This window comes from Heteronotia binoei, chromosome 5 (assembly GCF_032191835.1).
Source record: "Heteronotia binoei isolate CCM8104 ecotype False Entrance Well chromosome 5, APGP_CSIRO_Hbin_v1, whole genome shotgun sequence".
NCBI classification, from domain to species: domain Eukaryota; kingdom Metazoa; phylum Chordata; class Lepidosauria; order Squamata; family Gekkonidae; genus Heteronotia; species Heteronotia binoei.
In genome coordinates this window covers 88620669-88635456 of record NC_083227.1, presented here as the reverse complement: position 1 = coordinate 88635456, position 14788 = coordinate 88620669, and the positions used below count along the sequence as shown (strand labels likewise).

Here is a 14788-nt window from a genome sequence, read left to right as displayed (position 1 = left end):
GTTATCATGTAACTTAGCAACAACTGCCAAAAATTTCATCACACATAGAGTGGTTTGTTTATCTTTGCCTTTGAGTAGCTAAGATTATTTTGCTTCTGGAGAAAGAGAGTTCTGGTTAAATAACAAGGAGATCAATTCAGCTCCTGGATCTGAACATCTAGGCCAATCAAAAAATGTGTGATCAACAGAGTCAATCTTGTTGCTGCCACAGTTGCAGAGTCTATCTGAATATAGAATTCCACTTAATCGTCTTAGTGTCACTGCAGAAGGTAGAGCATTCAGGTGTGCAGGCATAAAACCCTTCTATTATTTGTAGTAATTAATAGACAATTTGGCATTTTTGTTGGAGGGAGAATGCCAGCTGAGAAGGGCTTTGCGGGCTCTGATCAGCACACTCTCATAATCAAAGCTCTTAAGACATCTTCTAGTGAGCTGGGACAGTTCCTGACTACTCATTGTTTCCATTGCATTCAATTGCATGACAATGTATGATCCAGTAGTCTATCCCAGTCACTTATATGATGGTCCAATTGAACTAGTCCAAGAAAACTTGATTCCGGATTTGATTTTAGTATCCTAACTTTCAGGTTAACCTCTCTTCCCCAGATCTTTGCTTCAAATGACATCTCCCCAACATCAGCTCTCAGAGCTATTCCAGAAACACACTGAGGGACTCCTAAGATATTGTGCAGGAATCTTAGCAGAGGTTTATCAGTATTGTCTGATACTGCTCCAATCCAGACCTCAGCAGCATATAGCATCTGCCCAATGACTCTAGTGGTGAATACTTTAACTGCTTCAGGACCATACTGACCCCCTGAGGAATAGTGGAATCTTGAGATGGCCTTCCCGATAGTCGAAGCAGCTCTTACAACAGAGTTCAGGTGGACCTTTCAAGAAAGGTTTGCTTGAAAAGTAATTCCTAAATATTTGAAATGGTCCTCCTGTTCCTTAGGTTGATCTGCTACTGCCCATTTGCATTTCTTTATCCTTTGTTTTTTGCTGAAGATGAGAACCTTTGACTTAGTAGGACTGATGTCTAAACCCTCACTGGAGCAAGGAACCTATAAACTTGTAAAGGCTGACTACAGATCTTGAAAGGAGAGTGGTATCATCCGCATATAAGAGACAGGGTATTTCAGCATGAGTCAGGTGAAGTGAATGAAGTTCATCTTTAGAAATATGAGGAATTAAATAATTAAGGTACAAAGAAGAAGAAGAAGAATTGCAGATTTATATCCCGCCCTTCTCCCTGAATCAGAGACTCAGGGCGGCTTACAATCTCCTATGTCTTCTCCCTCCACAACAGACACCCTGTGATGTGGGTGGGGCTGAGAGGGCTCTCACAGCAGCTGCCCTTTCAAGGACAAGTCCTGCGATAGCTATGGCTAACCCAAGGCCATTCCAGCAGGTACAAGTGGAGGAGCAGGGAATCACACCAGGTTCTCCCAGATAAGAATCCACACACTTAACCAATACACCAAACTTAAATAACCATGGGGCAAGGACACAACCTTGCTTAACTGCTCTGCTCAATGAAATAGCCCTGGTCAGTTCATTAGATGAGCCACATGTCACTTGGGCTATAGGCTGGTCATATAGTTGTTTGATCAAAAATAGGGGTTGCTTGTCAATAGATGAGTTATTCAATTTGTCCCATAGTTTTCATCTAGGCACCGAGTCAAAGGCTCCTCTGATGTCCATGAAGGCAGCAGCTAGCAATCCATATTATCACTTAAACTGCATTTTTAATTATGGTTTACAAGTCTACAAGAGCCCTGCTAGCTTAAAGGCAACATAACAATATTTTAAATAAAAAATGAAATGAAATAAATATATTTGTAAAGCTGGATAGGTTTTTGAGATCAGCATGTAACTAGGAAGTATCCAGCTAGATTCAAATTACTTTATGGTCCACCAAAAGAGGATGCAGGGAACTTGACCTACAAACAGCAGCCTTAATGTCATTAATACTACAATAATTAATAATTTCCATGTACTGTGGTTTGCAAAACTAATCAATAACAGCGGGGCTTTTTTGGTAGAAAAAGCAAAGCAGGAACTTATTTGCATATTAGGCCCCACCCCTGACATTGTTATTGTTTCTCAAAGGTTTTTTTGTAGAAAAAGCCCATCAGGAACTCATTTGCATATTAGGCCATTCCCTCCCCCCATGCCAAGCCAGCTGGAACTGTGTTCCTATGTGTTCCTGCTCAATGAAAGCCCTGAATAACCGTACTGTTTTAAAACTAACAACAAAAAACCCCACTTTGATGTGGGGATTTAATTTTTCTGTTCTCTTTAAAGACAAGTATATTGTGGAAATTGTCCTCATTTCAGGTTACTTGAGAAAGATTCCATAACATAGCTGTTACAATGATTATTTTTGTGAGGAACATTTTTAGTCAGTCTGTTCAATCAATAAAAATAGCGGACTTCCAAATTCAGTATGACATTCCGATTTGCTATAATCCAGTGTTTTTCTCCTTTCCAGGTATCAAATGGGAGCCAGATGAAAATGGGGTTATTGCCTTTGATTGCAGGAATCGAAAATGGTAGGTCATGGTCACCCAGTAAGAGTTTCAAAGACAGTAAACAGCTAAAATCTTATAAGCTCGATTTTAATTTTTTCTCTTCCTGGCCCAGGTACATTCAGGCAGCCACTTCTCCTAAAGATGTGGTAATTTTAGTTGATGTCAGTGGCAGCATGAAAGGACTCCGTTTGACAATTGCGAAGCAAACTGTGTCATCTATTTTGGATACCCTTGGAGATGATGATTTTTTTAACATAATTGCTGTGAGTATTTCTAGGTTTCTGACTTTAGGAATTGTGGGAGGGGAGCATCTTATTCTGTGACACTTCCCCCACTTAAGTAGTACAGGCCATACTCAGGTCTGCTGCCTCAGTAGGAGGTGATCCATAGAGATTAAGATTCAGAGCAAGATAAAAATAATGCCTCTTCTCTCTTCTGGAGTTATATTGAGGCTTGCTTCGTCAGTTGAAACATGTCTCATTTACAATGAATGCCTGAGCCAGAGTAATAGGATAGGTGTCCAGTGATTCCCCCCCACCCCATACATCTGCCAGTTTATGAATATAAAAGTTTGTGGACACTCCCTTGGATTATTTGCCTGTTGTAGGAATTGGAAGTGCTTCTTGCAGTTCCTTGAGTTATAACACTGTGATGTCAATAGTGCAGTGTTTGATTTCTTTTGGAGATTGCAGCAATTATCCATAAATTCTGGAGAACAGGCACTTGCACACAATAAAAGCGGGAAGAGTAATTTATTGGGTGGTTGTGATCACACCACAAATTGCAAATTCTAGGTTTCAGCCTGTATATCTATCAGATTTCTGACAATACTACATTCTCTTTCTATTTCCTACTATAAAGCAAGTTCCTGACCCTCTAAAACATTCTATTACTGCTTCTGCTGATGTTGAGCAATGATATTCCTTATAAACTAAATAAGACTAATCTAGAATTAGCAGATAAAATAATTTTTAATGAATATAACATATGTGTTTTAGATTCCTTATTCAGTTTGAGAAGAACTTAAAGCATTCAGATGTCTTTAGGGTTTAGGATTTTGGGCATCAATTTTTAATTTAATTTTTCATAATTATGCCTGCTGTTTGCAACCTCCAATATTTTTAAATACTTGAATGACTTCTTCTAACATTAATGTATGCCAAGCCATTGCATGAGCTCTTATATAAACAAGATTTCTAGTTAAATTCAGGGAAGCACAAAGGGAAGTGGATTACGAACTATGGCATCCATTGAATTGAAAGTGAAACGTTTGTATATGTACACACAATTTACAGAGGAACTGAATTAGGCATTCATTTTAATGTCAATATCTATTTGGGAATTGTTTATAAACTAGAAATTTGGTTACAAACTCAGGGAGCAATTTTAAGCCAACCTACTCAGATTGAAGCCCCATTTTATTAAATGAGACTTATTCCCAGGAAAGTGGTTTTTAAGACTGCAACCTCAGTTGCTTTTAACATGTTAAAAACTATGTTCAGTCATGCATACAGCTATTACTAGAGGGTGTAACAGTTCTCAGAATCCAAATGAATCCAAATACATACCATATATTTAAGAGAACAGGCAGTTAGCTAAGATTATCTTCTTATTAACTGGTAACTACTGATTACATTGTTTTTACTAAAAGCTTGTATAATAGGAAAACATGATTATATTCTCTATTGGGAAAGAGGTCCTCCAGCAAAACTGATCAACTCAAATTCTCTAAATCAGGGATGGTCAACGGTAGCTCTCCAGATGTTTTTTGCCTACAACTCCCATCAGCCCCAGCCAGCAGGGCCAATGGCTGGGGCTGATGGTAGTTGTTGGCAAAAAACATCTGGAGATCTGCCATTGGCCACCCCTGCTCTAAATAAGTTTAAAAGGGCTGAATGTGCCAACCTAATAATTAAAGCATTTAAAGAGATGTGTTCAGTAGTTAATCATGATGCTTATCAGTGATTGTACCATGCATTGTGCATTTTTCCCAAAAAGGCAATAGAATGGATTTAAGAAAATAGCTTCTTTACACAGAGAAAGGCAACAGATTGTTGGTTTTCAGGGTTGGTTTTTAGAACACTTCCTTGAGAGTAAGCCCCACTGAACCATCCTGGGTTGGATTCTGAATAGACCTGTTAGGATTTCTCTCCTATGTATATAATCTGTGCTTTCAGATAATGGTCTGACACAAGTTTTTTTATGTGAACAGACCACCACACATTTGCTCAATACAATATAGTTCACATTACAAGATTATTTGAAGCTCAGAATCCAACATAAGTTTGAACATAAGAACATGAGAGAAGCCATGTTGGATCAGGCCAATGGCCCATCCAGTCCAACACTTTGGGTCACTCTCTCTCGGCTTGGCTTCGTGAACGAAGATTTAAGAAGGGTGCAATAGTCCACGTCTGCTGCAGGCTCGCTGGTGGCTGACAAGACCAATGCGGGACAGGCAGGTCCGGCCACAGTGGCTGCAGGGAAAAGTCTGATTTAGGGTTGGTGCTGTAGCAGTGCGATTCTTCCTCAATCTCCTTTTGTCCTCAAGACCAGCTATGCGTGAGTTCTCAAAAGAAGAGACAGCCTGGTGGATGGTGTGCCTCCATGCTTTGCGATCTGAGGCTAGGTCAGACCACTGGTGATGGTTGATGCGACAGGTGCCAAGAGATTTCTTCAAGGAGTCCTTGTACCTCTTCTTTGGTGCCCCTCTATTTCGATGGCCGGTGGAGAGTTCGCCATACAAGGCAATCTTGGGAAGGCGGTGGTTTTCCATCCTAGAAATATACCCTGCCCAGCGCAGCTGCGTCCTCAACAGTAGTGCCTCGATGCTGGTAACCTCCGCCCGCTTGAGAACTTCAGTGTTGGTCACAAAGTCACTCCAGTGGATGTTGAGGATAGTGCGAAGGCAGCGCTGATGAAAGCGCTCGAGGAGTCGCAGGTGATGACGGTATAAAACCCACGATTCGGAGCCATAGATGAGGGTTGTCATCACAACCGCTTTGTAAACATTGATCTTTGTGCCTTTTTTCAGATGCTTGTTGCTCCACACTCTTTTGTGCAGTCGGCCAAAGGCACGGTTTGCCTTTGCCAGCCTGTTGTCAATCTCCTTGTCGATCTTAGCATCTGAGGAGATGATGCACCCCAGGTAGCTGAACTGCTCGGCTGTCTTCAAAACTGATTCACCCACAGTGATGCAGGGAGGGTGATAATCTTCCTGGGGTGCAGGCTGGTGGAGAACTTCTGTCTTCTTCAGACTAACTTCTAGGCCGAATAGCTTGGCAGCCTCTGCAAAGCAGGACATCATATGCTGCAGAGCTGATACCGAGTGGGAGACGAGTGCAGCATCATCAGCAAACAGTAGCTCTCGGATGAGTTTTTCCATTGTCTTGGAGTGGGCCTTTAGTCGCCTCAGGTTGAACAGGCTGCCATCGGTGCGATAGCGGATGTAGACACCATCATCATCATCTAGATCTACTGCGGCTCTTTGAAGCATCATGCTAAAGAAGATCGTAAAGAGAGTTGGCGCGAGAACGCAGCCTTGCTTTACACCTGTGCCTATTGGGAAGGTCTCCGAGAGGTCGTTGCAGTGTCTGACTTGGCCTCGCTGGTCTTCGTGTAGCTGGATGATCATGCTGAGGAACCTTGGGGGACATCCTAAACGTTCCAAAATTTGCCACAGGACTTTCCTGCTAATGGTATCGAAAGCTTTGGTAAGGTCGACAAAAGTCACATACAGAGCCTTGTTCTGTTCCCTGCATTTCTCTTGGAGCTGCCTGAGAACAAATACCATGTCGGTGGTGCTCCTGTTAGCTCTGAAGCCGCACTGGCTCTCTGGGAGGAGTTCTTCTGCAATGGCGGGCACCAGTCTGTTCAGGAGTATTCTGGCAAGGATTTTGCCTGCGATGGAGAGCAGGGTTATCCCCCGGTAGTTGGAGCAGTCTGACTTTTCCCCTTTGTTCTTGTATAGGGTGATGATGATTGTATCGCGAAAGTCCCGTGGTAATTTGCCTTGTTCCCAGCAGGTGACAAGTACTTTGTGAAGTGAGCTATGTAGTACTGTGCCCCCATGCTTCCAGATCTCTGGTGGAATTCCATCAACTCCTGCTGCCTTGCCACTTTTCAGTTGCTTGATGGCTTTAACAGTCTCTTCTAGAGTGGGGATCTCATCCAACTCTGTTTTCACTGGTTGAAGTGGGGTGAGGTGAATTGCTGAATCTTGAACTACGCGGTTGGCACTGAAGAGAACCTGAAAATACTCCGACCACCGGTTCAATATGGATGCCTTGTCTGTGAGGAGCACTTGGCCGTCTGCACTACGCAAGGGACTCTGAGTCTGATATGATGGACCATATACTGCCTTCAGGGCTTCGTAGAACCCTCTTAAATCACCAGTGTCTGCACACAGCTGGGTTCTCTCAGCAAGCTTGGTCCACCACTCGTTCTGAATGTCTCGAAGCTTGCACTGGAGGTTGCTACATACAGCGCGAAAGGTTGCTTTTTTCCCAGGACAGGAGGGCTGAGCAAGATGTGCTTGGTAGGCAGATCTCTTTTTCGCCAGTAAATCTTGGATCTCTTGATTGTTCTCATCAAACCAGTCCTTGTTCTTCCTTGTGGAGAACCCGAGGACTTCTTCAGAGATCTGCAGGACGGTAGTTTTTAGGTGTTCCCAGAGTGCTTCTGGAGAAGGGTCTGTGGGGCAACTGGGGTCCTCAATTCTTGACTGGAGTTTTGCCTGGAAGGCAGCTTTAACTTCGGCTGACTGGAGACTGCCAACCTGAAACTTCCTCCGAGGGATACCTCCTCTCCTGGGTGTGGGTTTAAAGTGAAGACGGAGATTGCAGCGTACAAGACGATGATCCGTATGACATTCTTCACTGGGCATTACTCGGGTGTGTAAGACATCTTGAAGGTCTCTCTGGTGCACCAGAATGTAGTCGATAAGGTGCCAGTGCTTGGACCGTGGGTGCATCCAGGTTGTCTTCAGACTGTTCTTCTGCTGGAAGATAGTGTTGGTGATGGTGAGCTGGTGCTCCATGCAGAATTCTAGCAGGAGGCGCCCGTTGTCATTGCAGTTGCCAATGCCGTGTTTGCCAAGTACTCCTTTCCAGGCTTCCGAGTCTTTACCTACTCTGGCATTGAAGTCGCCAAGGATGAACACCTTGTCCTCTGTAGGGGTCTTCCGTACGAGGTTGTGTAGATCAGCATAGAACTTGTTCTTTTCTGCAGGATCTGCTTGAAGGGTTGGGGCATACACACTGAAGAGTGTTGCATGCTGCTTGTTTTGAAGTGGGAGGCGCATGGACATGATGCGATCTGAGTGACCTGTTGGCAGGTTTTCGAGTTTGGAGGCAATGGAGTTCCTGACCATGAAGCCAATGCCAGAAAGGCGGCTCTCAGCCTTTGATTTACCTGACCAGTAGAGGGTATAGCCAGCACCGTGTTCTTGAAGACTACCTTCCTCAGAGAAACGGACCTCACTGAGAGCTGCTATGTCGATATTCAACCTGAGAAGTTCGTGGGCAACTAGAGCAGAGCGTCGTTCAGGGCGACCACTGTCTACTGTGTCAAGCATGGTTCTGATGTTCCAACATGCAAGCTTTAGTCTTTGCACATTTTGTGAGGCAGGTGCATGCCTTTTCTTTGTTGTTATTTTTTGACCGCAAGTAAGGATGCCCGTTGACCGTGGCTAGCCAACTGGGGGGGGGGGGGGAGACGAGCTTTGTTTAGGCCACCTTTTCTAGGCCCCTCTCCGTGTGGAGCAAGCAGTGCTGTCCCTAGATAAGGCTGCTTGGTCGTTCAGGGTGCTGCCGAAAAATGCTTTCGTCTCCGGGTTAGCATCAGGCGACCAATACCCTGAACCGCCTACATGCAGGATCGGGACTGCAGCTTCCAGTGGCACCTTCCACCTGCCGTTTCGCCCCTTGCCCATCGCTGCAGGACTTGATGCGTTGTGGGTTGTGTATGTGGATATGCCCTTCAGGCCTGCGCAGAGGAATTTTTTAGGTGAAGCCCAGTGTGCGCGGTACTGGCTCCACCCTTTCACCTGGGGGTCATCTGCCATGGCCCAGTAAGCCGGGACGCCGGCAGCGAGTCCTCCAGGTGGTAGGTGTTACATTAGCAAGCTCTATCTGCCCGGGTTTGATGTTAGAGTTTTCCTTCTCTTAGGCTGGCAAGGTTGGTGGGCCCAGCCTGCCCATCCGGTTATACCGCCGGACAATTCGGTCGCACCATGACGTAGCAAACTCTGTGGAAAATGGGGGGGGGGCAGCGAGAAGGTGTTGCTACGGATGCAGTAATGCAGGAGAGGCCATTGCAGTGACCATCTGCCAGGCATAGCCAGACAGTGACCACGCGGCATTCACTACACCGGGAGAGGAGAGGCTATGTATTGCGCATATACTTTCCCTGGGGGGGTAGGATACCCGGAGGGAGCCCACCCACCCCCACCCCCCACTGGGTCACACAGTGGCCAAAAATATATATATACACACACACACACACACACACACACACATATATATATCACACACTGTGGCTAATAGCCACTGATGGACCTCTACTCCATATTTTTATCTAACCCCCTCTTGAAGCTGTCTATGCTTATAACCGCCACCACCTACTGTGGCAGTGAATTCCACATGTTAATCACCCTTTGGGTGAAGAAGTACTTCCTTTTATCCGTTTTAACCTGACTGCTCAGCAATTTCATCGAATGCCCACAAGTTCTTTTATTGTGAGAAAGGGAGAAAAGTACTTCTTTCTCTACTTTCTCCATCCCATGCATTATCTTGTAAACCTCTATCATGTCACCCTGTAGTCGACGTTTCTCCAAGCTAAAGAGCCCCAAGCGTTTTAACCATTCTTCATAGGGAAAGTGTTCCAACCCTTTAATCATTCTAGTTGCCCTTTTCTGGACTTTTTCCAATGCTATAATATCCTTTTTGGGGTGCGGTGACCAGAATTGCACACAGTATTCCAAATGAGACCGCACCATCGATTTATACAGGGGCATTATGATACTGGCTGATTTGTTTTCAATTCCCTTCCTAATATTTCCCAGCATGGCGTTGGCCTTTTTTATTGCAATTGCACACTGTCTTGACATTTTCAGTGAGTTATCTACCACCCCAAGATCTCTCTCTTGGTCAGTCTCTGCCAGTTCACACCCCATCAACTTATATTTGTAGCTGGGATTCTTGGCCCCAATGTGCATTACTTTGCACTTGGCCACATTGAACCTCATCTGCCACATTGGCGCCCACTCACCCAGCCTCAACAGATCCCTTTGGAGTGCCTCAGAATCCTCTCTGGTTCTCACCACCCTGAACAATGAAGTGTCATCTGCAAACTTGGCCAATTCACTGCTCACTCCCAACTCCAAATCATTTATGAACAAATTAAAGAGCATGGGACCCAGTACCGAGCCCTACAGCACCCCACTGCTTACCGTCCTCCACTGCGAAGACTGCCCATTTATACTCACAAGTATAATAGTGGTATGCATTCAAAAGTGTACCTAAAATTATACCAAGCCAAAATTATACCTGAAATCAGTTGCTTGTTTTAAAACAAACCTGAATAAAGTTACATTCGGTTTGTTTTAAAATAAGCAGCGAATTTCTGGTATAATTTTGGCTTGATATAATTTGGCGTGGTGCAGAGTAGTAAAGTTGCAGTACTGCAGTCTGAGCTCTCTGCTCACGAACTGAGTTCAATCCCAGCAGAAGCTGGGTTTCAGGTAGCCAGCTCAAGGTTGACTCAGCTTTCCATTCTTCCAAGGTCAGTAAAATGAGTTTACGTGGGGGAAAGTGTAGATGACTGGGGAAGGCAATGGCAAACCACCCCATAAAAAGTCTGCCATGAAAACATGATGTGACATCACCCCAGAGTCGGAAATGACTGGTGCTTGCACCAAGGACTACCTTTTTCTTTATAATTTTGTGTCATCTACAAACGGCCACTATACTACTCATCCCTAGTTTCAGATCATTTATGAATGAATTAAATAATATTGGCCCTAATACCAATCCTTGTGGGTCCCTCTACTTACTTTCCTCCATTTTGAAAACTGTCCATTGATTCCTACTTTTTGTTTCCTGTCATTTAACCAGTTTTTAATCCATAAGAAAACCCATCCTCTTTCCCATGAAGTACCTTGAAAGTCCAGGTATATAATGTCTACTGGGTCACCATTGTCTACATGCTTGTTCTCTTCCTCAAAGAACTCAAAAAGGTTGGTGAGGCAGGACTTCCTTTTGCAGAAGCCATGCTGATTTTCCCTCAGCAGGCTTTGTCCTCCTATGCACCTAACAATTCTATCTCTGATTACAGTTTCTATTAATTTACCTGGGATATATATTAGGCTGACTGGCCTGTAATTTCCTGGTTCTCCTCTGGATCCTTTTTAAAAAAAATGGTGTCACATTTGCTACTCTCCAGTCTTCTGGTATAGTGGCTGAATTTAGTGATAGGCTATATATACAGGTTAGTATATATATGTCAGTGATCTCAGCACCTGGGGACTTTTTGGTTTTTAATTTCTCTGATAGGTCTAGAATTTCATCTCTGGTCACCTCAATTTGGCTCAGTTCTTCAAACTCCCTTCTTGAAAGCAAGAGCTGTTGCATGGATATAAGGGCTGTGGCCCCACCCAGCAGCCTAACTATTATGAGAACCAGAATCATCCATCTGAGGTGGATGGAAGCGAGGTGGGCTCTAACCATTGGTTGAATTTAAGTTAATGTGTCTCTAAATGAGTGTGCAGGCAGACGAGAAAAATCTAATTTATGTATCAACAATGTGTAAATTCTCAGGATGTGACTTAGGATTCTACAACCTCTGGCACCTGAAGTGTCCCAGATACCCAGCTCTTGTGCAGAAGTTTATGTCATATATTCAGGGCTGCCAAGAGCTACCATGGGCCTCCAGACAAAGATTCCATCTTGGTCCCCCACATGACCCTTATCCAAATCAAGTATCATAACAAAGCAAAACAATTTGGCTGACTGTTACCTAATAATAATAATAATAATAATAATAATAATAATAATAATAATAATAATAATAATAATAATAATAATAATAATAATAATAATATCTGCATATCCCCCTGTCTGTCCATTTGTGACAATAAGCACAAAAAAGAGAAAATCACAGCATGAAATGGATACAAAGGAAAACATATAACTGTGAAAGCCAATAAACCAAATAACGAACCATGAAAATGAATTTACAATATTAATTGATATTAATATGTTAATAGTATAATATGTTAATATAATATTATAATATATATTATAATAATATGTATTCTGTCATTAGATAAAGAACAGTCTTTAAACTACTTGCAGTATGTCTATGCCTAAAATTATCAAACACAGGTAACTGACAAAAGAATGCATGCCCAAAATTTTTGGTCCAGTTCATTAATTGTTGACAGCATTCTTATAATATAGCAATGTGCTTACAAAACTGCCATAGACCCCAACTTGTTGCAGCCAACTGCTTCTCATTGGGTATGGCTGAACCTGGTTGTTGCTAACATGTGACTAGCTGGAAACCCATTTTAGCACACAGCGTTTTCCAAAGTCAAAAGTCCTTCAGAACTGCTTCAATATGTCAACATTTGCATTCAAACACAATTTTCAAAAAAGATTGTTCTCATTATATTCATGAAATCTTAAATCAGCAAGGCTTTCCTCATTTGTGGCAGGCATAACTCATCAGAAAATTATTTATATATTTCTTTATTTAGATTTCTATCCTGCCTTCCTCACAAGTGGGCTCTGGACAAGTAACAACAAAGTCAAAACATTAAAAACCAGTTAGTCATCTTAAAACAACCATACAATTTAAAATCAGCTAAGACATGGTAAAAGATAAATAACGATAAATCCATGAGCTGGGCAAATGGAATGAAGTTGATTAGAATTTCATAATATCAGTGTTCTATATGGGCAGATGGCTGGGCGGTCAGATGGTTGAGTGTCCACAACCTCAACTAAAGGCCTGGTGGAACATCTGTTTTTTACAGAACCTGTAGAACTGCAACAAGCCCCACAGGGCCCTGATCTCTGGTGGAGTATGTTCCATCAGATAGGGGCCAGGACAGAAGAAAGATTACTTTGTGGCCAGGATTGCGTCTGCAAATTCGCGCCTGGCACAATTGTTTAGAATACCGGTAATTGGAAATTTAACTACACTGCCTCAAGGCAGACCAAATGTGAGAGAATTAGAAATAGGCTGTGAGGCTTTTGCGAAATTTTTTGCAGATAAGATCACGTCGCTCCGCCAGGACTTGCCTATCACATTGGATACAGTACATGAACTGGAGGCTCCGTGCCTGTCTTCTGGTTTAGTTCTGGATCACTTCGACCCACTCAGCCTGGAGGAAGTTGACGGAATTCTCTCCTCTGCATGCCCAACAACTTGCAATCTGGACCCGTGCCCCTCTTGGCTAATTAAATCTTGCCTGAGGGAGCTTAGATGTTCTTTATGGGACATCATAAATAGATCCCTCCTGGAGGGGCATTTTCCAACACCCTTGAAAGAGGCTATGGTCCGCCCCCTTCTGAAAAAAAGTACAGCAGATCCGGCTGAATTGGCAAATTACCGACCAGTCTCTAATTTACCATTTTTAGGTAAAATTATCGAGAGGGCAGTGGCGTTTCAGTTGCAGGGTTTTCTGGATGACGCTTCCATCCTTGACCCTTGCCAGTTCGGCTTTTGTCCGGGTCATGGGACAGAGACAGTATTGGTCGCCTTGGCAGATGACCTCCAGCAGCATCTGGATTGAGGTGGCATGGCGGTGCTGATGTTAGATCTGTCGGCTGCATTCGACACAGTCAACCATCAGTTAGTGACCCGCCGCCTCGCCGACGTAGGGGTTAGGGGGTCGGCTTTACAATGGCTTTCCTCCTTCCTTGAGGGATGGGGACAAAGGGTGGCAGTCGGGGGTGAGCTATCCCAGAGGTGCACACTAGATTGTGGAGTGCTGCAGGGAGCAGTTCTCTCTCCGATGCCATTTAATATCTATATGCGCCCCCTTGCCCAGATTGCCCGGAGGTATGGGCTTGGGTGTCATCAATATGCAGATGACACCCAGCACTATCTGCTAATGGATGGCCAGCCTGACTGCGTCCCAGGGAATTTGGACCTGGCATTGCAGGCCGTGGCAACTTGGCTAAGGCTGAGTGGGTTGAAGCTGAATCCGAAGAAGACAGAGGTCCTTTGCGTGGGTCGGGGCGCTTTGGGGAGGGAAATACCTCTCCCGGTTTTTGACGGGGTGCCGCTGAAATCGGCGCACCGGGTCAGGAGCCTGGGAGTTCTACTGGAGCCTTCACTCTCAATGGAGGCCCAGATAGCAGCCACTGCCAAGTCGGCTTTCTTTCATCTAAAGCAGGCAAGGCAGTTGGCCCACTTCCTAGAGCGTCAGGACCTAGCAACAGTGATTCATGCAACGGTCACCTCGAGATTGGATTACTGTAATGCCCTCTACATGGGGCTGCCTCTGTGCTGAACCCGGAGGCTGCAGTTGGTGCAGAATGCGGTGGCTAGGCTGCTACTGGGGCTCCCGAAGTGGGAGCACATACCACCGGGGCTGCGCGGACTGCACTGGCTGCCAGTTACATACCGGATTTGTTACAAAGTGCTGGTTATTACCTTTAAAGCCCTATATGGCCAAGGACCTGCCTACCTGAGGGACCGTCTTTCCCCATATGAACCCCAGAGAGCACTGAGGTCAGCAGGGAAGAACCAACTGACCCTCCCCGGGCTGAAGGAGGCAAAACTGCAGAGTACTCGTATGCGGGCCTTCTCTATTGTAGCTCCATACCTATGAAACCAGCTCCCAGAAGAAGTGCGGGCCCTGCAGAACCTTGAACAGTTCCGCAGGGCCTGCAAGACCATCCTTTTTGGGATGGCCTTTACTGATTAAATGACAGAGGGACTCGCCTAAGTGATTTTCGCCATCATGCTTATTGGAAATAGCACCAGAATGTTAATTTTAAATTTTAAATTAGACTGTTTTAAAGCTAGATACTGATTTTAAATACTTATTGTATAATCTACTGTATTTGATGTTGTTAGCTGCCCTGAGCTGCTTCGGCGGGGAGGGCGGGATATAAATAAAATGTTGATTGATTGATTGATTGATTGAGAAGGCCCTGGCCCTGGTTGAGGCTAAGTGGACATCTTTTGGGCTAGGGATAACCAGAAATAAAACTAGAAATCTCAAAACTGACCATCAGGTT

At 44.2% G+C, this 14788-nt stretch overlaps 1 protein-coding gene across 1 annotated transcript in view; it reads left to right on the top strand.

The window, feature by feature from the left end:
• CACNA2D3 (calcium voltage-gated channel auxiliary subunit alpha2delta 3) overlaps positions 1–14788 on the top strand; it is a 1102401-nt gene that overhangs the window by 515646 nt on the left and 571967 nt on the right. The window contains exons 7-8 of the mRNA XM_060238809.1: positions 2495–2555; positions 2647–2797. Of these exons, the coding sequence (XP_060094792.1) occupies positions 2495–2555; positions 2647–2797 (212 nt within the window). The remainder of the gene's footprint in view (positions 1–2494; positions 2556–2646; positions 2798–14788) is intronic.